The 23,829-nt window shown below is 44.5% G+C and overlaps 1 protein-coding gene across 1 annotated transcript; it reads left to right on the forward strand.

Moving 5' to 3' along the window:
• Positions 1 to 11,476: 11,476 nt before the first annotated feature.
• On the forward strand, positions 11,477 to 22,925 carry LOC118078183 (aquaporin-2-like). The gene is made up of 4 exons (XM_035101920.3): positions 11,477 to 11,984; positions 16,767 to 16,931; positions 18,671 to 18,751; positions 21,218 to 22,925. Exons 1-4 carry the CDS (start codon positions 11,622 to 11,624, stop codon positions 21,431 to 21,433), a joined length of 825 nt encoding a protein of 274 aa, XP_034957811.1. The 5' UTR covers positions 11,477 to 11,621; the 3' UTR covers positions 21,434 to 22,925.
• The last annotated feature ends 904 nt before the right edge of the window (positions 22,926 to 23,829 follow it).

Below are 23,829 nucleotides of genomic sequence, written 5' to 3' on the forward strand. Positions count from 1 at the left end.
TGTAGGCTTAGCAAAGGGAGGGGAGGGGAGGTTAATGCACCTCTTTCTCTGCAAATTATGGGCAGCAGCCGGGACTGGCAAGTGTGAAACTGGAAATTATGCTGGCACCTTAAAAAAAAAAAAACGAAGGAGGATTTCACAACTATGTAACCGTCTTCAACCAGTAATATTGACAGTGCTGTTCGATGCATGTCTACTTATGAGTAATTCCCACTGAGTTCAATGAGACTTTCTCCACGTAAGTGTGTATACCGGTATGATTTTAGTTTAAGTGGCTGTTATTGTAGGCCAAGTATTGGAAACCTCCAGCCCATGGGTCAACCATAGCCTGGCGGGGGGGGGGCAATTTGGCCCACAAGGACATTTCCCCCCAAACCATGTCAGTGATGTCAGCTGATGGTCAAGAGGACAGGTTTAATCCTGCACTGGCTGTGCGATCCATCAAGATCACATGGTCATAACAGCATAATTTAATCCCTGCTCATCATGTGAGAATGAATTATAGTCCTTTAGAAAAGTGTTCTTTGAAACAGACCACACCAGAGCTACAACAAAGAGTGCTTTTGCAAAGGGTTTAAGACAGAAACATGGGGGCTGCCTTACAGCCATTTGCAACCCTCTTGCAAAAGGCTTTGTGAGGTTCCCCACACTCCCCTTTAAGCTTCCTAGATCAGGAATATAAAAGGGGAGTGCAGGAAGAGTTGCAAAGCACAAGGGATTCTGACATTTGATTGACAAGTGAGGGGCCCTGTATTTAAAGTATTTAATTACTTTGGGTCCTTATGAATAAAGTTGATTAATAAAGCAAACTACATTTTTAAACTGGCATGGTTTTTTTTAAAGAAAAAGAAAAAAAAATGGGCAGGCATTGCTGGGAACTGATAATTAGCAGCTTGGCTGAACTTTATGTTTTGATGCTATATGTCAATAGTTTCTCACAAGAAGACTGAGAGCCAGTGTTCTGCCTGCTTAGGAGGAAATCATGAGGAACAGACAATAACTTTGCTTGTTGTACTTGTGGCAATCAATTATAAATACATCCCCTAGTTTACATTATCGTGACAGGTGTGGTTCCAAGACATGCAAATCTTCCTTTCCAAGAACACTGGCATTCTCAAGCTGAGTTCCTGAAACCCACAACTGGGAAGGCTGTCATACATAACATCTTGGGAACAGGAGCTAGGCAGCGCGATGCAGTTAGGCAGGAAGTGGAAGCCATGAATATGTTGATATGCACACAATATATACACATATACATTATTAATTTTCCAAAGACCTGGCCAATTGCCTTGGCTTAGAAATACACAGTTGGAGCCTGCGGCAAATCTTTCAGGAGCAGAATGTACTAGGAAGAGAACGTAGACCTCAACTTTTCTGCAGACACGGTGAAGACACAGGAAGGAGAGGAAGGAAGACTTGGATAAAAGAAAAGAAGAGGGTTAGCCATCTTGAAGACACATGTAGGGAATCATTTGTGACCAGAGGCACAAGTCTTGCTCAGCCACACAGGAGCACTGAGGGGGGGAAAGACAGAGGCAACAACAGGCTTGGAGGCATCCCAGAGTTTGCAGAAGTTAAACAAACTATTTAGGCCCGGGGGGGGGGGGCGCTAAGAGGCAGTAAGGTAAAGGTAAAAGTACCCCTGACTATTAGGGCCAGTCGCGAACGACTCTGGGGTTGAGGTGGTAGAAACCCCAGTCTGAGAATGCTTAGTGGCCATGGAATACTGACCAAGTATTTTGTGTGTGTGTGTGTTGAAAACCAGGAGGGATGGAATGGAGCAGGGGTCCCCAGACTACGGCCCGGGGGCCGGATGCGGCCCAATTGGCCTGCCAATCCGGCCCGCGCCGACCCCCGACCCCCGCCGCCGCCCGCTCTTACGGTGCGCAGCGCGGCAGCGCTCTTCCGAGTCGGGGAAAAAGCGCCGAAAATCCTTTGTGCGCATGCGTATGGGCCTCTCCCGACCCGGAAGAGGTCATTTCTGGTGCACTTCCGGGTCGGGGGAGGCCCATACGCATGCGCACAACGGATTTTTGACGCTTTTTTCACCCTGGAAGCGCGCCGCCGCGCCAGTAAGCGCCCGTGCGCATGCGCACGGGCGCGCACTCCCCCGCCCACCGGCCCGCACAGGAGCGCGCTCCCCCGTCTTTCGGCCCGCTGCGCGATCGGCGCGGTGGGAACCGGCCCAAACGCTGGTAAGTCTGGGGACCCCTGGAATGGAGTAAACTGAAAAGGTTGTTGGCTGGCTGGAACATAGAACACTACAGGAGCAAAGTGCATTATTCTGTCCCATGTCCCACTTCTGGGTGGTTCTTAATGCATAAGCCATGAGACCTAGAATATTAAAAAAGGTGCTTTGTTGTACTCAGTGTATATCACGTAAAATATATCAAAAAAGCTACAATGAAGTCAAACCAATATAAAAACAGAAAAGATAGATTAGAAGGCAGGAAATTTATATTTTCTGGTTTTACATTGGTTGGTTTGGTTTCATTGTGGCCTTACTGATGATTGTTATTTTACTTGGAGGTATTCATATCTTTAAAGCAGGGGTGGGGTACCTCTAGCCTATGGGCGCCATTAGGTCCCATTTTGGCCCACAAGGCCATTTCCCTCAAACCACAACCACCTATCTCACACCAGACATCACATGTGATGTCAGATATGGGACAAGTAGAGACATGGGTACACTCCTGCTTGTGTATTGGCATGCTGGGCTCACTGTTGCCTCAGCTGCACTCCTGAGTTCTCCATGGGGCTTCAAGGCAGGATATAGATAATTATAAGAAACAAACAAACAAACAAAAACTGTGACCCCCCCAAACAAAATTCCTGGCTAGGCCATTTCTCCCACCCCTTAATAATTAGCAATCCCAATGCTAGGCCAGGTTTCTTCAGGACTCCAAGGTAGTAAAAAGCATTTTGGCCTAACGTCAGTAGGGAAGAATTCCATTCACCTGAAGTCCACCTTCATTCTCTGGTGATGTTCTGACTATTTCCCCCTCATAGCACCAGCAAAGCTCGGGCTGAAAGGAAGGGTGGCACTTCAGAAGATCCTTGGTCCAGGACCTTTCCAAATGAGGCTCCTTTCAGATGTCGCTGAGCTCCCAACTACCGTCATCCCTGACCACTGACCATGCTGGCTGGGGGTGATGGGAGTTGCGGTTGAGCACATCTGGAGGGCACCATGTTGAGGAAGGCTGGCGTAGGTAATGATAACAGGGAGTGCCATCCTCACCCTGTTGAGAGCGAGCCTCCTTTCCCACCGACACACACACCTTTGAAATGAAGCTGTGGATCAAAAGCAAGCAAGACGCGTGGTGGCAGCTCTTGGGTGTTTGCTAGGCAAGGAGCATGCATGCCACCCCTTAACTGGGTCACCAAATGCAAGCAGGGGAAAAGTGGAAAGCAACCCTGCTGCGTCCCTTTGCAATACTAATGAAGCTCAGCATACCTTCTTCAGGCGGAACACAGCTTGTGGTATTGTTTATGTCTTCTTTGGAGCCTGAGAAGCACGGCTATCTCCAAGATCTAAGCCACAGTTAGCATTGCAAAACAGCTATCAAACACACATTATTGGCTCACTTCCTTTATTTTCTGTAGTCGGAGGAAGCCAAAGCCCTCCGGTGTCTCTTCTCAAACATAAGGGAGCAACAGAAGCTTCTCTAACAACCATTAATGTTTGATCACTGTGAAATGCTGATAAACAGTGTTCCGCTCCAGGAGCTCATGGGTATGGTTTTCCACTGATCAAATGGTCAAAGCCTTGAATATAACTCTTCACCTGACCTACTTAAAGACTCCTACATCAGAGAATAAGATCCCAGACACCATCATTTGTGCTTTCATAACCTCAAGAGCTGACTACTGCCACTCATTCCTGGTGGGGCTGAAACTTAAGCGAGTGAGAATATTGAAACTTGGGAGTTTGGGCAATTTGCAGATTTTAAATTAAATAAAAATAAGACAAAGTTATTAGTCGAAAACCTTACAGCAGTAGATAAAAAGGAATTATCTCATGCTATAGGAATAGAGATTCATAAAAATGTAAAATATTTAGGAATCTGGCTCCCAACTAGAAACATTAATATTTATAAAGATAATTATGAAAAAGTAAATGAAGTAAAAAGGTATTTAGAAATATGGGGGAGAATGAATTTATCTTTAGTAGGAAGAATTGCAGCAATTAAAGTGAAAGCATTGCCAAAAATGTTGTTTTTATTCCAGACAATACTGGTAATAAGTAACATGGTATGTTTTAAGAAATGGCAAAAAGATATCTCCAAATTTATCTGGAAAGGGAAGAAACCTAGGATAAAATACAAAATACTTACAGACAACAAAGAGAGAGGAGGATTCTTCCTTCCAGATCTTAAACTTTACTACGAAGCTGCTTATGTTACTTGGATCCGGGATTGGATCAAATTAGAAAATATAGATTTGTTAGATCTGGAAGGACATAATAATAGATATAGATGGCATGCATAGTTATGGTACAATAAAGGGAAGCTACATAAAGGATTTCATAATCATATAATCTATATACTGTATATATATAAATGTAAAAATGGTGAAAGTGTGGGCTCCACTTTTCTCCGTAACCGCTTGACCAATCATCCTGAAATTTGGACACAATGATCCATGCCACTCCCCTCAAATCTCACACCTGCGCAGGTAGAAAAATGCCTTTCCACCAAGTAAAACAGCGCCCTCAAGTGGAATTCCTCCCACAGTACACCCCCTCCCTTTCTGTGAAATCTACACCACACCCACAAACCAAATAATGACATCATCAACCAAGCAACTGAAACCACCTGCCAGGCTGCTAGGCCCCCACTAGGCCCGGGGGGGAGGGCGAGCGCCCAGGTCGCAGGCCGCAGCACGGCCTTTGTTTTATGTAGGCCCCTGCCAGGCCGCCAAGCCCCCACAAGGCCTGGGGCGGAGAGGGCAAGCGCATGGATCGCAGGCCGCAGCATGGCCTTTGTTTTATGTAGGCCCCTGCCAGGACCCCAGGACTCAACTAGGCCTGGACAGGAGGATAACCCACAGCATCACACTTGGGGGCACGACAAGGGGTTTTTACTTTAAAATTTAGCGGGCGTTGTGTCACATGCAAGGCTCCGGCGGCCATTTTAAGTAAGGGCACTCATACGCCTTTTAACCTATGCTTTATACTATGACTGATTGCAAGCCTCTGCATCTTTAAAAAAACCACCATGCACTTTCTCTCCCCAGTTTAAGTCCTCGGATATTTGCAGTGGCCAACCCCCCCCCCCATTTACAATCTCCTACCTTCCCCTTGCCCCTTCCTGGTTTTTTTTATGGAACCAAACAGCTCGGGTGCTTCGGAACTCACCTTCTGTTGCTACGGGGCTGTGGGTCTTCACTATTTGATTCAACCCCCCCCCCCCCGGTCGGGATTACTAAAATAGTTGTCTAGGTTCTCTGGGTCACCTACTCCAAAATTAGAAAATCCAAATAACAAAACACACACACACACACACACACACACACACAAACAAACAAACAAACCAAAACACAGAACAACGCCCAAATCATACAATACCCACCAAAATAAATGACAACCCCAAAAATAAAATTATACAATAATAACTTCTGCTACTCATGTTCTTATTTCAAAAAAAATAATCTAAATATATAAAAAATGTTCACGATGCGTGCGCAGGAGCCAATGTATGGCGATACAGGGGGGAGGGGACAACACTCCCCGGGGAAAACAGAGGGAAGGGTGTCCTACCGAAACACAGGGATGCATAGCTGCCAAGTTTTCCCTTTTCTCGCGAGGAAGCCTATTCAGCATAAGGGAAAATCCCTTTAAAAAAGGAATAACTTGGCAGCTATGCAGGGATGAGTCACGTGGTTGGAGGGAGGAAGGGTGGGATACGTCATGGATCAGGACAGGGTGGGGGGAATCACAGGGATGACCCACAGCAAAGCGTGGCCGGGCCAGCTAGTTAGGAAATAAAAGTACAGTATGAGAAAAATATAAAGATTTATTAGAACAAAAAACGCCATGGTGGGTATCCCCAACAGAAGCAATTTCAGTTAAAAGAATAAATATGGAAGGAAAATGGCCTATATATAGAGATCTGTTGAGAGAGAGAGGAAAGCTAAAGCTTAAGGACTTTGACGAGATTAGAGAATATGTTTATGACTGGCTACAACATCGTCAATTAAATGAGGCTTTCAAAGAGGATAATAAGAAAGGATTTAGCTATACTATATCTAGATTTCAAAGAGAAATAATAGATTACAATACCAAATTATTGAAGAAAATATATAATTTATTGTTAGAATGGGAAACTACAGATGAAGACGTCAAAGGTATAATGATTAAGTGGGCACAAGATCTAGGGCATAATATTCAAATGGAAGACTGGGAAAAATTACCAGTTGTATATTGTCAAAAGAGAATTATATGAAGATGATGTATAGATGGTATATAACACCTGCTAAAATAGCAAAAATGGCTCCAATAAGTGTTGGAAGTGCAAAGAAAAGGAAGGCACATTTTTTCATATGGGGTGGAATTGTAAAATAATTAAGAATTACTGGGAAATAATTTATAATGAAATGTAAAGAATGTTTCAGACAACTTTTGTTAAAAACCAGAAGCTTTTCTACTAGGCATTTCATGTCAAGACTTGCCAATAGAGAAGAAAAACCTTTTTATGTATGCCACAACAGCGGCTAGGATTTTACTAGCCCAAAAATGGAAAAGCGACGAAATACCAACTAAAGAATGATGGCAAGAGAAACTCATGGAATATGCTGAAAATGGTGAAGTTAACTGAAAGACTTCGAGATAAAGACAACAGAGACTTTTAAAAAGACTGGGAACCATTTATGTTGTATTTACGGAATCAGTGTAAAGAAATGGACTCACTAGTAGGGTTTGAGTAAACACTTACAATTAACAAAACCAACATAGAAGCTATAAAGATGAGGTTAAAGTGGCAAGAATACAACATCTGATTTAAAGAACATAATTTTGAAGCATAGTATTAGAAGCAGGACAAGTTTATATGTAAAAAAAATCCAGAAGGGGAAGTTGAGGGACGTCATGGGGGGAGGGGAATTTTTTTAATTATTTGTTATGATGTGGTTGTGATGAAAATGTAAAACCCAATAAAACATTTTTTAAAGAATATTGAAACTTAAGTACTGTACTGTATTGTGACTATCCCGCTTATGAGCCCACCAGTTCCACAGACTAGGCACAATATTTTGATAGGTGAATGTGATGTCCCTAAAGTTCTTTGGAAAGTCATTCTCTCTCCCCCCCCCCAATCACCTGGCACCCTCATGTGTCACTTTACCCACCCACCCCCTCTTGGCTCATTGACTTTAACCTTAACAGAATTAACCCTTAAGTTTCAAACTGAATGAGCCCAGCTGTTGCACCGCTAGCACGACATCCGTGAGTTAGTTTCAGTAAACTTTCAACTAATCACAGTACTAAAAACTTACACAAATTGGAGAGGGTGGGATAATAATGTGGAGGTGGATATCACAGTTAAACCCTTAGTCCGCTAACATGGTTTGAGTGTTGGCCAAACTGGTCCTTTTTTTTGCGCCAGGTATGTTTCTGCTCCAGATGACATAAATTCCATTGTCCGTGTATTTCACTGTGGGGCTTTAGATTTCACTAATAGGTTCATGTCAGCTGTTTTGCTCCACTGCACTTTTCTCTGCCTGAGTGCTATGTGAACACTGTCAATTGCTCAATTCAGCATGTGATTTCCCCCCAAAAAATTAGTTGACAAAATTCATTTGTTAATAATTTATGAACAGATAAAGCATAACTCATGTGGGGAAAGGAAGGGGCAGAAATGAAAGAGGCAGAGAATGTAAACTAGTAACCATTGGCTGAGCTTGTTACTTACCATTACATGTGCATGGTAAGCGGGTCGCCTGTAATATCCTGACATGCTGTGCCAAGTGGAATGGAATGGGGCCATTGCCCAAAGTGCATTGTGTGTGTGTGTCATTCCTTCTATACCCAGCTGATCACTGTGCTCTGCAGGAGAGGGCAACTTGCAGATACCATCTTATCTTGAACAGGGCCTTTAAGCAACACACAGGTGGCGCTGTGGTGTAAACCACTGAGCCTTGGACTTGCCGATCGAAGGTTGGCGGTTCGAATCCCCGTGACGGGGTGATCTCCTGTTGTTCAGTCCCAGCTCCTGCCAACCTAGTAGTTTGAAAGCACGTCACAGTGCAAGACGATAAATAGGTACAGCTCTGGCAGTTGTATATTGTCTCCCTGCTTATTTAACTTATATGCAGAATTAATTCATCATGCGAAAGGCTGGACTACATGAATCCCAAGCTGGAATTAAGATTGCCGGAAGAAATATCAACAACCTCAGATATGCAGATGACACAACCTTGATGGCAGAAAGTGAGGAGGAATTAAAGAACCTTTTAATGAGGGTGAAAGAGGAGAGCGCAAAATATGGTCTGAAGCTCAACATCAAAAAAACCAAGATCATGGCCACTGGTCCCATCACCTCCTGGCAAATAGAAGGGGAAGAAATGGAGGCAGTGAGAGATTTTACTTTCTTGGGCTCCTTGATCACTGCAGATGGTGACAGCAGTCATGAAATTAAAAGACCCCTGCTTCTTGGGAGAAAAGCAATGACAAACCTAGACAGCATCTTAAAAAGCAGAGACAACACCTTGCTGACAAAGGTCCATATAGTTCAAGCTATGGTTTTCCCAGTAGTGATGTATGGAAGTGAGAGCTGGACCATAAAGAAGGCTGATTGCCCAAGAATGGATGCTTTTGAATTATGGTGCTGGAGGAGACTCTTGAGAGTCCCATGGTTTGCAAGAAGATCAAACCTATCCATTCTGAAGGAAATCAGCCCTGAGTGCTCACTGGAAGGACAGATCATGAAGCTGAGGCTCCAATACTTTGGCCACCTCATGAGAAGAGAAGACTCCCTGGAAAAGACCCTGATGTTGGGAAAGATGGAGGGCACAAGGAGAAGGGGACGACAGAGGATGAGATGGTTGGACAGTGTTCTCGAAGCTACGAACATGAGTTTGACCAAACTGCGGGAGGCAGTGGAAGACAGGAGTGCCTGGCGTGCTATGGTCCATGGGGTCACGAAGAGTCGGACATGACTAAACAACAACAACAACAACTGGCGGGGAGGTAAATGGTGTTTCCATGCACTGCTCTGGTTTCACCAGAAGCAGCTTAGTCATGCTGGCCACATGACCCAGGAAAACTGTCTGCGGAGAAACGTTGGCTCCCTCGGTCAGTAAAGCGAGATGAGCGCCACAACCGCAGAGTCGTTTGCAACTGGAATTAACTATCAGGGGTCCTTTACCTTTACTCTTTGCAACTGCCCCCCATTGCAAATCAGACAGAAGACTTTTATCCCAATCATCTGAAATTGTTTTATATAGGCAGTTTTTTTTAATATGTCATTTTTTATTGTTTATATATGTAATTGTTTTAATCGTTTTTCAATCAATCAATCTTCTTTTTTGGCATAGGAAAAAGTGCATCGTATACATGGATCAGAACACAACACAGAGAATGAAACATAGTAGGATATACTTTAGGATAAAACTGCCCAGACATCGTGAAGTACGAAAATGGCTCTTAGGACCTATGGTGACGTAATTTCATGGCGTCACTAAAAAATCTTGCCACATTCTCCACAACGTCATTCCTACAATTGTTCAGCAGATAAGACACCCTGGGAGAGTCAGTGCAATAAATCCCCTCCTTCAATAAGGGGGCAAAATACTTCTCATATATTTCTGCATAAAATGGGCAATCAAATAAAACGTGTGTGATGGATTCGAACTGTTTTGTGCCACAAGGGCAGTATTGTTTTTCATATATGCAGTTGTTTTAATTGTTTATGTACGCAATTGTTTAGCAGTTGGTTTTTATTATGTTGTAAAATTGCTTCAAGCTGTTTTGTAGGAAGCGATCCATAAATAAAATAATAACAATAGCCTACTAAATTACTGGTCCCGTTTCCTACTCGCAGTGTGAACATGCGGGCCTAGAAGTTACGGTTCGGGATCATATGGCCTGTGTCTTCCTTCAAGGAATGGCACTTTACAAGCATTGCACACCACACCAATTGGTCTTTTAGAAATTATCAGTTGAGGAATTGTCCACCTTTCAGGAAAAGCAAAAAAAAGAAGAGTCTTGTCCAATCAAGATGCTGTTTGTCTTGACTTCGCTTAATGGCTCCTTCTTTTTCTCAAAACATTGTCTGGGTTCTCTGGTTGCCTCAGGGGAAATGATGATAACTTCCTGGATCAAATTCCGAGAAGACGAAAATATTGAGACACACATGGCAATGGGAACCCATTCCCTTCTTAGTCAAGCCAAGATGCTCCCATACACTCTGCTTTGCATTGCTTTGTAAGGGATCCTCGAACTCTTGCATGCCTGCATGGAGGATAAAGAAAGGTGTCTGAGAGTACATAGAAGTTAGCCTACAGTACACAGGTATTCGTGACAGCAGTCACGAAATTAAAAGATGCGTGCTTCTTGGGAGAAAAGCAATGACAAACCTAGACAGCATCTTAAAAAGCAGAGACATTACCTTGCCGACAAAGGTCCGTATAGTTAAAGCTATGGTTTCCCAGTAGTGATGTATGGAAGTGAGAGCTGGACCATAAAGAAGGCTAATCACCGAAGAATTGATGCTTTTGAATTATGGTGCTGGAGGAGACTCTTGAGAGTCCCATGGACTCCAAGAAGATCAAACCTATCCATTCTGAAGGAAATCAGCCCTGAGCGCTCACTGGAAGGACAGATCGTGAAGCTGAGGCTCCAATACTTTGGCCACCTCATGAGAAGAGAAGACTCCCTGGAAAAGATCCTGATGTTGGGAAAGATGGAGGGCACTAGGAGGAGGGGACGACAGAGGACGAGATGGTTGGACAGTGTTCTCGAAGCTACGAACATGAGTTTGACCAAACTGCGGGAGGCAGTGGAAGACAGGAGTGCCTGGCGTGCTATGGTCCATGGGGTCACGAAGAGTCGGACACGACTAAATGACTAAACAACAACAACAACACAGGTATTGTTTGCATTTGATTCCCCCCCTTTGCCTCTGCCCTGCCCAACCCTGGTATGTGGCCCTCAAAAGGTTGCCTAGGCTGAAAAAGCTTCCCCACTGCTGATTTAAAATTTCCCACAATGCAATGCCTGGAACATGCCAGGGTGCCTTGGTGCCAGGGCCTGAAGAAGGAAAGGGCAGAGGTGAAGAAAACTGTGGATGTGTGGAAGGAAATATTGCAACTTAGCCTGTGACTGTCGGGTGGACTGCCGGTCTCAAGGTAAAAAAAAAAAAAAAGGTATTAGGTTGGCAAATGTTAATTTCCCAGGGAAGAAGGCAGGGTCTGAAACCTCCTCAGGTGGAACAAGCATGGAAAAGCATTAAGCTTCCAAACTCCACCTCCACTTAGAGATCTCTTGCTGTTCTGCAGGCAGATATATATGCACACACATAGACCTGCACACACATAGACCTCATCCATCCAGAATACACAGCACCCACCACTAAGCCAGAGAGTTGAAGCTACTGGTCTCAGCCTCTTCTGTCTTCAGGTCATCCATGATGTGGGAACTCCGCTCCGTGGCCTTCTCTCGAGCTGTCCTTGCTGAATTTCTAGCTACGCTGCTCTTCATCTTCTTTGGGCTAGGGGCTGCACTCAACTGGCCTGCGTCCCCACCCAATGTTCTCCAGATCTCGCTGGCTTTTGGCTTGGCTATAGCGACCTTGGTACAGGCTGTGGGCCATGTCAGTGGTGCCCATATTAACCCTGCTGTGACTGTCGCATGCCTAGTAGGCTCCCAGGTCTCCTTCCTGAGGGCCATCTTCTACGTGGCAGCGCAGATCCTGGGAGCTGTGACAGGGGCAGCCCTCCTGCATCAAATCACACCACCTCACATCCGAGGGAACTTGTCCATCAACAGGGTAAGGATTCCAGTACCTGCAAAAGTGGGAGGGAGGGATGATTACAGCAGGGTGTGTCCATACTAGGATGTTCAAGGAACCTTTTGCTAAAAAGAAATCACGGACCCCGGTTTCTCTCTAGTCTCTATTCCTGCCTTTCCTCCAAGGAGCTTGGGGCTACCTAGATCAGGCATAGGCAAACTCCAGCCCTCCAGATGTTTGGGGACTACAACTCCCATCATCCCTGACCACTGGTCCTATTATCTAGGGATGATGGGAATTGTAGTCCCAAAACATCTGCAGGGCTGCGTTTGCCTGTGCCTGACCTAGATGGTCCCCCCCCCTTTCCATGTTAGCTTTGCAACATCCTTGTGAAGTAACTTAGTCTGAGAGATGGTGACTGGCCTAAGGTCACCCAGTGTGCTTCATGGCTGGGTGGGGATTTGAGCCCAAGTCTTGTGTGTCCTAGACCTGTCCAATACCTTACGTTACCAAACTGGCCCACTACTGACATCCTTCAGTACAATCCAGGATTGTGGAAGATACATTGCACAAGACTCCTGTTCTGATCTATAGCAGTGACAGCCAGACTTTGTTGTAGGCTGTTATAAGAAAAAAAATTTTTTTGCAGGGGAGGGGGCTCCCAATTTAGTTTGATTATACACCTGCATAGGTTAGGCCAGTGCTTCCCAAACTTGGGTCTCCAGCTGTATCTTGACTACAATTCTCATCATCCTTGACCACTGGCCTTACTAGCTAAGGATGATGGGAGATGTAGTCCAAAAACCTCTGGCGACCCAAGCTTGGGAAACACTGGGTAAGGCTATCGTTCTGGGTTTAAAAAGACTCAGATGGAACTATCAATTGTCAGTGCAAATTAAAAGAAGCTAGATTGTCACAAACAACTTAAAACTACAGGGTAACGGGCACTTTTACCTGTTGTGTGTTGTCGCCAGTAAAAGAAAGAACAAAAATAAAGGAAAAAACTAGCTTTTTCAGTAGCCTTACTAACAGGGAAAGGGGGAAGAGTAGCAGCAAACTGAACAGGTGAGAAAGCACATAGGAAGGAGCTTGGAAGCTGAAAGCTGGTGGACTATTGAAGCATGGGATGAGGTTGGAGACTCACAGGTTGAGGAAAGGAATTGACCTTGTTGCATCCTTGACTCGGCATATGATGGGTTTGAATCAGTTTGTTTTGGCTCAGATAAAGGGCTTCTCCAGGCTAATGTTCATTTGGGGTGTGTTCTGCAACATGTTCTTGACACAATAATAGTGTGTGGATTTACTCTGCTTTGTTAGTTCATCTGTGATGCTTCCCAATGGAACCGCATTATTGCTGCCCAGAGGATTGATAGCACAGTAACAGCGTGGGGGGGGTGGGGGACCAGAGTGTTTGTGTTATGAAAAGATAGGGGATTTCAATGGGAAGTTACAGGCACAAACAATATTGAAGGGTGGCTGTGTATGACTGCTCTAATAGCATCATGAGCACAAATAATGATGAATGTGCAATAAAAAGGTTGTCTAGAGGGGCCCTAAACTGGGGAGTTCCCCAGCTTTGGAGAGAGAAAATTTCTATTTAATCTGAACTAATTTGATTAAACCATATATGCATTCAAATGTTTTTGAAAAGTTTAACAATCCAACTTATCCTTGTTATATTTTGCAGAGTACTAACCTAGGGGCCATCTGAATGTTGCATGTCATGTGCAAATTGCTCACAGTGTGAAATCATCTTCTTTTGAAAAATGTCCAAAACTTTAGAGTTGCCTAACACAATCACCCTCCCTGCATCTCCTTGTCTGAAAATTGCAGGTTCCATCCATTCTGCCAGCAAATTCAATGCTACTACCGTGTTTCTCCGAAAATAAGCCATACCCTGAAAATAAGCCATAGTGATAGGCAGTTTAACCTTGTAGGTTAAACTGTACCATACTTAATATAAAAAAGACATCCCCTGAAAATAAGCCACCGTGGGGGTTTTTTTGAGGAAAAATAAATATAAGACGGTGTCATATTTTTGGAGAAACACGGTACCAAAAATGATTTTGTGATGCATTTGTTGACTTCCACTTAGTCAACAAATTGCCTGAGATTTCAGGCAATGAGGTGAGACCACTCTGAGGCCAAGCATGATGTTCATTTGAGCCTGTAAGCAGACCTTTTGAGCTAAATGTTGTTTTCTGTTCCCAGCCCTAATAATTATTAACATACTGATTTTTACTCAACCCAGTCATAAAATAGAATCAGGACACTTACATAATTATAATTATATTTAGTTAGGTTCTAGAGCTGCTAAATGCACACCCATCCAGATGTCATAATGAGCATTCTTTGAGAATGATTATGACTCTCAGTGTTATAGTTTTTTGGCATTAGTCAGGAGATAGTTCATGATACTATTGTGAGAGGTAGCTTATTAAAGTTTAGTTGTTTGTTCTTCTAGAACAAATAGCATGCTTTTGTTGAGAGTTCCCTTTTGGTCAAACTGCACTTTGTAGAGCTTTAGCACAAAGGTAGAAGATACAGTGGTACCTCGGTTTATGAACACAATTGGTTCCGAAAGTCTGTTCATAAACTGAAGCGAACTTTCCCATTGAAAGTAATGGAAAGTGGATTAATCTGTTCCAGACGGGCCGCGGAGTACTTAAACTGAAGCGTTCATAAACTGAAGCAAACTTTCCCATTGAAAGTAATGGAAAGTGGATTAATCCGTTCCAGACGGGTCCGCAGAGTACTCAACCTGAAGCGTACTTAACCCGAAGCATGGGTGTAATTGGTTCCGGAAGTCTGCTCATAAACTGAAGTGTTCATAAACTGAAGCGGACTTTCCCATTGAAAGTAATGGAAAGTGAATTAATCCATTCCAGATGGGTCCGCGGCGTTCGTAAACCGAAAATTCGTAAACCGAGGTGTTCGTAAACCGAGGTTCCACTGTATATGGAAATGTGGTACTCTCCAAACGTTTGGGATTACATCTCCCATCAACCCTAGCCAGTACAGTTGATGATCGAGGATGATGGGAGTTGTAGTCCACCAAAATCTGGAGGGCTCCACATTGGCTACTCGGGGGGGGGGGCATGAATTCTCCAGGAAACAAATTAGGGGAGCGGGAAGCTGAGGTAGTGTGAATAAGGATGACTGCTCCAGACATAATAGTATTAGGTATAATAAATCTAGTACCCACCAGTATCTTCTGAACTCAATGTTCTCATTGGGAACCATATTAATTAAATAGCTAGGTTGGAAAGGCATGAAACTTTGGGAATTCTTCCAGAAGTGACAAGTTGTCATATGTGGTGGAACATTCACAAGATTACCACAACAGAATGCTCTTGATCTTGGATGATGCAATGCTCTGGGATCCTTTCCCTTCTCTCCATGGACTCAGTTCTGATTCTTATCACTCAGTTTACTTCCCTAATGAGCTACTGACTGAGTCGCATCAGACACCAGCGCTCGCTGGACAAGGAGGAAAACAATTTCTTTGACAGCATGAATTGCCATACATCAGGCATGTCCAAAGTCCGGCCCAGGGCCTAATTTGGCCCCCACAGGAAGTTCCTTCTCGGGGTGCTAAAAAAAGGTCAACAACTTCAATCTTTAAGAAAAGGTCAACAATTTTGGGCAGCCCTCATGCATGTTCACTTCATCAAATCTGGCCCTCTTTGAAAAAAGTTTGGACACCCCGCCATACATCTTCTGTAGGGCTGTTGTGTGTTTTCCATGATTCCCAGAGTGCGCTACAGAAATGCAAATGTTGTCTTTGGAGCATCAGATTCTGCACTTTGACATTAATGTAAGATGTTTCATTATTTCTATGTAAAGCAAGACTCTATGCTTCAAAGAGAAGCTTGGGCAATGAGTGAGAGATCTCATATGTTTGGGATAGGGAGCTCCTCCTCACCCCCATCCCACTTCCTTTGCGGCAAAATAATAAATTACACAAATGGTGTAGTTTTAGAGTGACCTCAGTGTGGAATGCTAGCTTGCAGGAGTGCTCCTGTGAGCCACACCCAGAACAATCATGTGGAAAGAACCACCCCTAAACACAATTTGCAATCTACCAAGATGAATGCAGTCAACCAGTCATGTATGGTGGGGGTGGTGCACCAGAGGCTCAATAAATATCCCATTTTTGCTCCTTGATTTGGACTGCCCAAGAATAGAGAGGTTGTCTACTACTAGTCAAGCCACAGCATCTCTTCAATATAATACAGTTAGGCAGGTCTGAGCTTTAGCTGTGCCTGCTTTGCAAGCTAGGCATAAGCATATCAGGAATCTGTGCAGTCATGTATTCAAAATTTCAATAGTGAAGTATGTTTATATTTATTGTGTCCAGCAGGGCAAGTGCGTCACAGATGAAAATCTTTGCTGTTGCCAGAATGCCAGTGGCATTGCAAATCATTCTCTTCCCCACCTGCCCACAACTTACATAAGATTAAGGCAAATCAAAATGCCATTGTAGTTGCAAAAGAGGCAAATAATAGAGATGTTATCTTTGTGTTCATTCAAGGTTGTCAACAGACAACTATTGCAAAGACCTTGTGCCAAAGTGGAAACAAAGGTTCACCCAAGTACATGTGTGTGTGTGTGTGTGTGTGTACGCACGCACACACGCACACATATTTATCACTATTTGCTAAATTATATATCACATAATTAGTGGCATTGCTCACACTCATAACTGCCCTTAACTGTCACACAGCCAAATGCTAGTATTTATGCCATCTTCTCCTTCAGTGTGTGATACAATGGCAAGAATCTTCAAGGAAGTCCTTAATTTTCTTCTATTTTTTTCAGGTACACAATAATACAACATCAGGTCAGGCGGTCACCATGGAACTGTTCCTCACCTTCCAGTTGGTCCTGTGCATTTTTGCCTCAACTGATGACCGCAGGAGTGATAACCTGGGATCCCCAGCCTTGTCCATTGGTTTCTCTGTTGTCCTGGGTCACCTGCTTGGGGTGTGTATTTCAAGAGCATTTGTTGACAACTGCTGAGTATGAATGGATGAAAATACTGACAGCAGGGCATGTGTCCCCTGTGTTTAAGAGGGTGCAATACACCTATCTTACCTTCCCAGGGCTGGGAGATCAGGAGGCAGGGCCAGCTCTAGGTAGAGTCCCGGTGGCCCAGGGCGCCAGGGTGCCGGGCCGGCAGGCGGGGCACTGCGCGGCAAAGCCGTGCGGAAGCCGTGCTGCGCACTGCGAGGGCAGGGGCGCTGGAGCGATCTCCGTGCCTCAGCGCCAGGGCGCCCAACCTGCTCAAGACTGCCCTGTCAGGAGGAATGGTTGGTGTTGGGGACTGCACCAAATATGCAACAGTTTCACTTTTTCATTCTAATCAAACTGTTTTGGTTGGGTGGAAATTTCTCCTGACACCCACTTCAAATGTTCAAATATACATCTCTTTAAAAACAAATCCTGTTCAACACTGCTGTTTCCTCTGGGCTGCTGAAACTTCAGTGCCATTTTCTTCCCCCACCCCTTTGCTGCTTCCACCTCCTTGAATTAATCACATTGCACATTGCAACGAAACTCCGGCGCTGTCAACAAATTATGAGACGAAGGGGTCCAATCCAGGGTGTAATGAATCTTCCATACCAGGGCTAATCCGTTACACACATCCCAACCAATCAGAGATCACATCTCGATCAAGATGACATCATCTTTATGTGTGTGTGTGTGTGTGTGTGTGTGTGTGTGTGTGTATAATTTTCTAATTAACATTTCAACAACCTTAAATCAATGGCTTTCCTTCTCTATCTGTGGTTCATTTTGCATACCACACATCCCTGCATATTTTACATGAACTAAACCATTCAGTGGGACCCAGGTGGCGCTGTGGGTAAACCACTGAGCCTAGGGCTTGCTGATCAGAAGGTCGGCGGTTCGAATCCCTGTGACGGGGTGAGCTCCCGTTGCTTGGTCCCAGCTCCTGCCAACCTAGCAGTTCGAAAGCACGCCAAAGTGCAAGTAGATAAATAGGAACCGCTACCGCGGGAAGGTAAACGGCGTTTCCATGTGCTGCTCTGGTTTGCCAGAAGCGGCTTTGTCATGCTGGCCACATGACCTGGAAGCTATACGCCGGCTCCCTCGGCCAATAATGCGAGATGAGCGCGCAACCCCAGAGTCGGTCACGACTGGACCTAATGGTCAGGGGTCCCTTTACCTTTACCTTAAACCATTCAGTATGGGAAGCTCTTTCAGAAAATGTTTCCCTTATCAGGTGACCTTTAAAAGTCACACACAAGAGTTGCACTGATTCTCTGGGAAAGACCCATAGAAACAGTCCCATATACTCACAGCATTGAGGAAGCACTGTGAGATGAATAAGCATTTTCCGCAGTCCCCCTGTACCATTTACAGCCCACATGGCTCTGTAGTAAGAAGCATTTGGTGAGACAGAAATAATGCACTTATCTGAGGCCCTCAGGCATGCCCTAGGCCCTGTTCTCCTGCCGATGGCTGCCATCAGATGTCCAATAACTATGAGAAAGGCCTGATGACCAGATGATACTTGGGGGTCTTGGGAAAATGATGAAATATAATGACCCTTGATGTTTCCACAAGAAAAGTCTCAATATTTTTGGCATCATTTATTTCCCTCTTTAACTCAGCAAGTCACTAGCCATATAAAGGTAATGTTTTGACTCCAACACTAATATCCATAGCAATAAATGCTTCTCTTTTTTTTCCCCTAGATCTACTACACTGGCTGCTCCATGAACCCTGCTAGATCTTTTGGTCCTGCTGTGATTGTGGGTGAATTTGACAGCCACTGGGTAAGACTCCTAATGGATTGTGCCCAGTAGTGGTAGTGGAGCAGAACCTCAGAGCTATCCCCCTGATCACTGCTGTTTACCTGGATGGGGGTAAACATCACTGCTTTTTACCTGGATGGGGCTGAGCTGGGACAGCGACCAGCAAGGTCAGGACCAAATGAGTGCACCAGTGAGAGGGTCAGGTGGGTGGAGGGGGTCCTGCCACTGTACCCGCATGGCCCCAACCTGCCCACAACTCTGTCCATCCCCATTGAGATAAGTATAATGCTGGTGTTGGAAGGGCAATTCTGTTGCTGCACCCCAGCACATGTGTCCCTGCTGCCTATAGCATACCTATGGCTAGTAGAAATAACTATGAGTGTGAGGAGAAGGTGGAGGGAGTGGGGGGGTTCATACCTGGAGCCAGCCTTGCATTCATGCATGTTCACAGCAGACAAGATGCATCCCCTCCTATTCTGAGAGATACAGCTTTTGGGGGACCTAAAGGAACAGGCTGAAAGAGGCTTGCTGGAAAACATCAAGCCTAGCAATTCAAAACAACACTTTTAAACAAAGGAATCCCCAAAATGCAAAACAGCAACCAAAACAGGGCCAGTGTTTTCACAGGGACATGTACCAGTAATTTGAACCATCCCTGGTAAAAAAAACCGGACCATTGACGCATATTCAAGACCAAACCATGGCTTGGTCAAGATGAGATGCTTATGGGCCATGTGGATTTCCTGACTTTTCAGGGATCAGAAAGCCTGTTGGCAAAGGAAGACTATTATGTGGATACAAGAGCTGCCAGTTGAAAGAAAGACGTAGTGATTGGCAACAAGAACCATAGGCAAGTTTTTCTTTGGTGATCACTTGTAGCCAAGTAAGATTGTCTTCCATTGGTTGAGCTGGTTTGAAGCCAGTAAAGGTTTAAGTGACTTGTTCTTTGTGACTCAGCAGTAGATTATAAACCCCATTCTGGTTCTAGTTAACACTGGAATGAGTTCTTCAGATTCTGGTTTTAGCCAGCTTTAGGGTAGTTTTCCATTGGATCTTTCTTTCATCTATTTTTTAAAATATGGAGACAACTTAACATTTATGTTCAATGAGGTGAAAGAATGAAGGAAGTAAAAGCTATTAGCAAGTTTGGCAGATATCCATTGATTTTTTAACTTCCCACATATTGGGCCAAACCAAAAACACATGTGATAAGGCTTTATTAGTATTATTATTATAGTAGTTATGAAGCATCCCTGAGCTGCCCTGTTGTAACAAAGAGGGCTGCCATTCACCGAACTGCTTGGATTCTTGAGAGCAGGGCAGGGAGGAGAGATAAAATGAGGCAGTAATTATAGCAAATCAAATTTTATTAAACGGTCACAGACCAAAACGTAATTATAGCTCAGTAACAACAGCTATAACTGCTTAGCATCAACTGCTAAGCAGTGGCAAATAGTTGGATATGGAACAATAGAGGTCCATTGCCTTTGATCTGTTATTTGATTCTTCATTTCTTAGGGGAAGAACTGTAACTTGGAGATAGAGCACAACTTTTGCATGCAGAAAGTACCAGGTTCAATCACCGAGCAAAAGAGAGGACATGAGCTGAACAGAAGTTGGGGGTGGAAAGAGTTAGTAAAATGCAGATGGGGGTTTGGAAGAGGAAGTGGTCCAGAACAGCAAGGAGAAAGCCAGAGGGAGGAATCTGAAAAGAGCAGGACAACTGGGACAGTAAAGGAGTGGAGGGGGAAGCTGCGTGTGACCAGGAGCTGCAGACGTGAAGAACTGCACATGAAAGTGGAATGGCCAACTAAATATTTGGCCAAAAGCTATTTGGTAATCTTGAGTTTTCCAACTGCACCAATGCACCCATACCTCTTTTCCCCCTAATTACATAAATTGCAATATATTGGGGGGGGCTCTAATGCCCTATTGTGGGAAACCTTGAATTGTGAGGTCTAATGGAGGAGGAGCTGTCTTCTATACTACACTTAAGGTAAAGGTAAAGGTAAAGGGACCCCTGACCATTAGGTCCAGTCGTGACCGACTCTGGGGTTGCGCGCTCATCTCGCATTATTGGCCGAGGGAGCCGGCGTATAGCTTCCAGGTCATGTGGCCAGCATGACAAAGCCGCTTCTGGCAAACCAGAGCAGCACATGGAAACGCCGTTTACCTTCCCGCTGTAGCGGTTCCTATTTATCTACTTGCACTTTGGCGTGCTTTCGAACTGCTAGGTTGGCAGGAGCTGGGACCAAGCAACGGGAGCTCACCCCGTCACAGGGATTCGAACCGCCAACCTTCTGATCAGCAAGCCCTAGGCTCAGTGGTTTAGCCCACAGCGCCACCTGGGTCACTTAATCTTAGCCAAAAGTCTGAGATGCGATGCTACCCTCTATAAATGGTTTGGTACCAGAATTTATCCAAGAATGTTCATCCTGGTCAACCATCAACCTTGTATCTCTCTCATTCTCTCCTTTCCTCCCTCAGGTCTTCTGGCTGGGTCCAATGGCTGGAGCGGTGGTGGCTTCCTTGCTCTACCACTACGCTCTCTTCCCCCATGCAAAGACCCTCTCGGAGAGGCTAGCAATCTTCAAAGGCTACGAGCCGGAAGAAGACTGGGAGGAGCGTGATGTTCGCAGGAGGCAATCAATGGAGCTCCACTCCCCACAGACCCTGCCTCGGAGTGTGATGGAGAAAGTATAGGCCACACCGACAGCGAAAGGAGCAGGCTATAGCTAGCTACGTCCACTGGTGTTTTCTTCTGGCTCAAATGTGCACTCATCTTCATGTTGTCCATGCACAATGAATTTCTCCCCTGGGAGAGGTATGGTCATCTGTGATGGGCCACCCGTGGAGCTTAAATCTTTAGCTCAGGCTGTAAGAGAAGTGCCCATTGCTCTGAAAGATTCTCCCAATGAGATTTAAGATCCACCTATTGATCAGTGGAAACCATCACATACCACCCACCATCTTGTGCATCCTGACAAATTTAATGAAAGAACATTGTTTTTTCTTCTTCCTTGAGTCTAGTTATCTAAACACCATGTGGATCTCTAGAATTTGGGTCAAAGAGTCATTGACCATGATGGTCCAGCTATATAAAATGGTCTCTGGGCATTTCCCTTGAAGAAATAACAGCCACAACGTTTAGAGTTCTCACGTTGGCATCCAGAGTGATGAACTGGTAAAAAGCAAGGGCAAAATTTGCATTATTGATCCTAAGCATGATTACCCAAGTGCAAGTCATGATCTATTCAATGGGACTTACTTCCAAATGATCATGATTACAATAAGGCTTGTTAGACAAATTGGGACTTCCTTCTAAATAAGCGTGCTTAGAATTGCACCACTAACCTTGCAGACACCAGCCAAATCCTTTAGCTTCCCTGCAAAGTTCTTACTCTGCACAGAGCGAGTCGTTCTTTTGTGAGGGTTTGACCACTTATTAAAATGCATGTGAGTGTATTAAACTAAAGCAGAATGACTGTCCAGAAAAAAATTAGCATAAGCCCATGCCTACTGATCAAAGCCACACACAGTGTTCTCAATATGTGTTTGCAGCCAAGCCTGATTTTACCCTTCTTGTATCTGAGTTAACCTTTTCCACTTTGCTTTCTTAACCCTCTTACCTCCACTTCCACTGGTGCACTCAAATTGTGGGATGGCACACTTGGCAAAGACCAAAGAGAAGAACCAGCATCAACTAGATTATACCCCCATCCTCTCCCCACCTCCATTTTTTCTTTTAGAAGAGAGCTGTGCATGCATATTAGCTGTTGAGAAAGTTTTATAGTCTTATACATGTCCTTTATCACCACTAATGACTGTGGCTTTTGCATAGCCAAATAGATCATCTTACTGCTTCCAGCATTTTTCTGAATGTTGGGGAGGTGTGCGTGTTTAGATTGCATGGTGTGTATGTTCCCTTTAAAACGCTTTCATGAATGTTACTTACTTGTGCTGTTAAGCAAATGTGATCCTCTTCCTCATAGTTTTGGGGTACCTTTTCATACCATTATCTGGTTTTTGTACTTTGTCTACATTTTCTTGTGTTTGGCACGGCACACCCTAGATTCTGCCGGGTCATACGCTTGGTGCACAAGCTTGCTTGACAACCTAATGTAAATTTTCCGTTAACGGGACAACGATGTTGGATGGATCAGTACCTGTCAAATAAAACATAAGCTGAAAAGCATCAATCTGAAAAGATTTACTGCTCGTATTGCCACACTAGCCCTACTTTTGCTTGTTCACTTATTTTCCCCAACCCCAGATACTGCTTTTCATTTAAAAAAATACATTTTGTAGAAAGCAGCAGTGCCATGATATAAGAAAATACAAGAGTGCAGACTGAATGATCAAGAGATTGTGCTATAATCCGTGTGCTCCATGACAATTCCCAAAGACAGCTGAATGGTGCAGAGGTGGCATTCCGCTCTTATATTCCAGGAATTTTCCCTTTTACTTTTATTGCAAGCCAAGTAGAATATACACAACCTCCCAGTGCAGGGAAATGCAACTGTACAATGAGTCACTAAACAAAGCAGTGTGGAAGAAAAACTTCTCCAGTTCCTGCAAGCGGAAAAAGCATCACATGGAAAATCCAATTTGGATTTAAGAACACAATGCAGTGATTTCCCTTAGTGGACCAATGCAGCCCGAGCGACCGCTTCTTCAGTAAAGTGCAAACGGTCATGCAGGTATAAATGAAACCTAGCTCCAGCACAAACAGAAGCTCTTTGTGACCTTGGCAGAGTGATACGATGGGACGATAACATACCTCTGTTCCCTGCTTTGTTCTGTGACCTTGGATAAACCACTGATGGTGGCCAGGTGCTTATGAGCCATTGTACCCACACACTCGAGGGTTAGGGTGTGGAAGCGGTGATAGAGTGGTATTGTAACGGCATTGCAAGCTGAGCCAGTCCTAATTTATGATGTGATTGTGTTGGTAGTAATGGCAGCTACTGACAGGTATCATGTAATGGCATGAAGCCAAGGCTCGTGCAGCCCAGGGTTGTAAAGATAAGGAAGCAGTGTGTGGCAAGGAAGGAAGCAGAAGACAGGGTGGCGCATCTACACCTGTGATCACATAGACA

The sequence above is a fragment of the Zootoca vivipara genome, chromosome 2, assembly GCF_965207765.1.
Source record: "Zootoca vivipara chromosome 2, rZooViv2.hap1.1, whole genome shotgun sequence".
In the NCBI taxonomy this organism is placed as follows: Eukaryota; Metazoa; Chordata; class Lepidosauria; order Squamata; family Lacertidae; genus Zootoca; species Zootoca vivipara.

Coding starts and splice junctions, on each gene's coding strand:
- LOC118078183 (XM_035101920.3), top strand. CDS start 11,622: ATGATGTGGGAACTCCGCTCCGTGGCCTTCTCTCGAGCTGTCCTTGCT. Junction 11,985..16,766: donor GGAACTTGTCCATCAACAGG/GTAAGGATTCCA, acceptor TATTTTTTTCAG/GTACACAATAATACAACATC. Junction 18,752..21,217: donor GTGAATTTGACAGCCACTGG/GTAAGACTCCTA, acceptor TTCCTCCCTCAG/GTCTTCTGGCTGGGTCCAAT.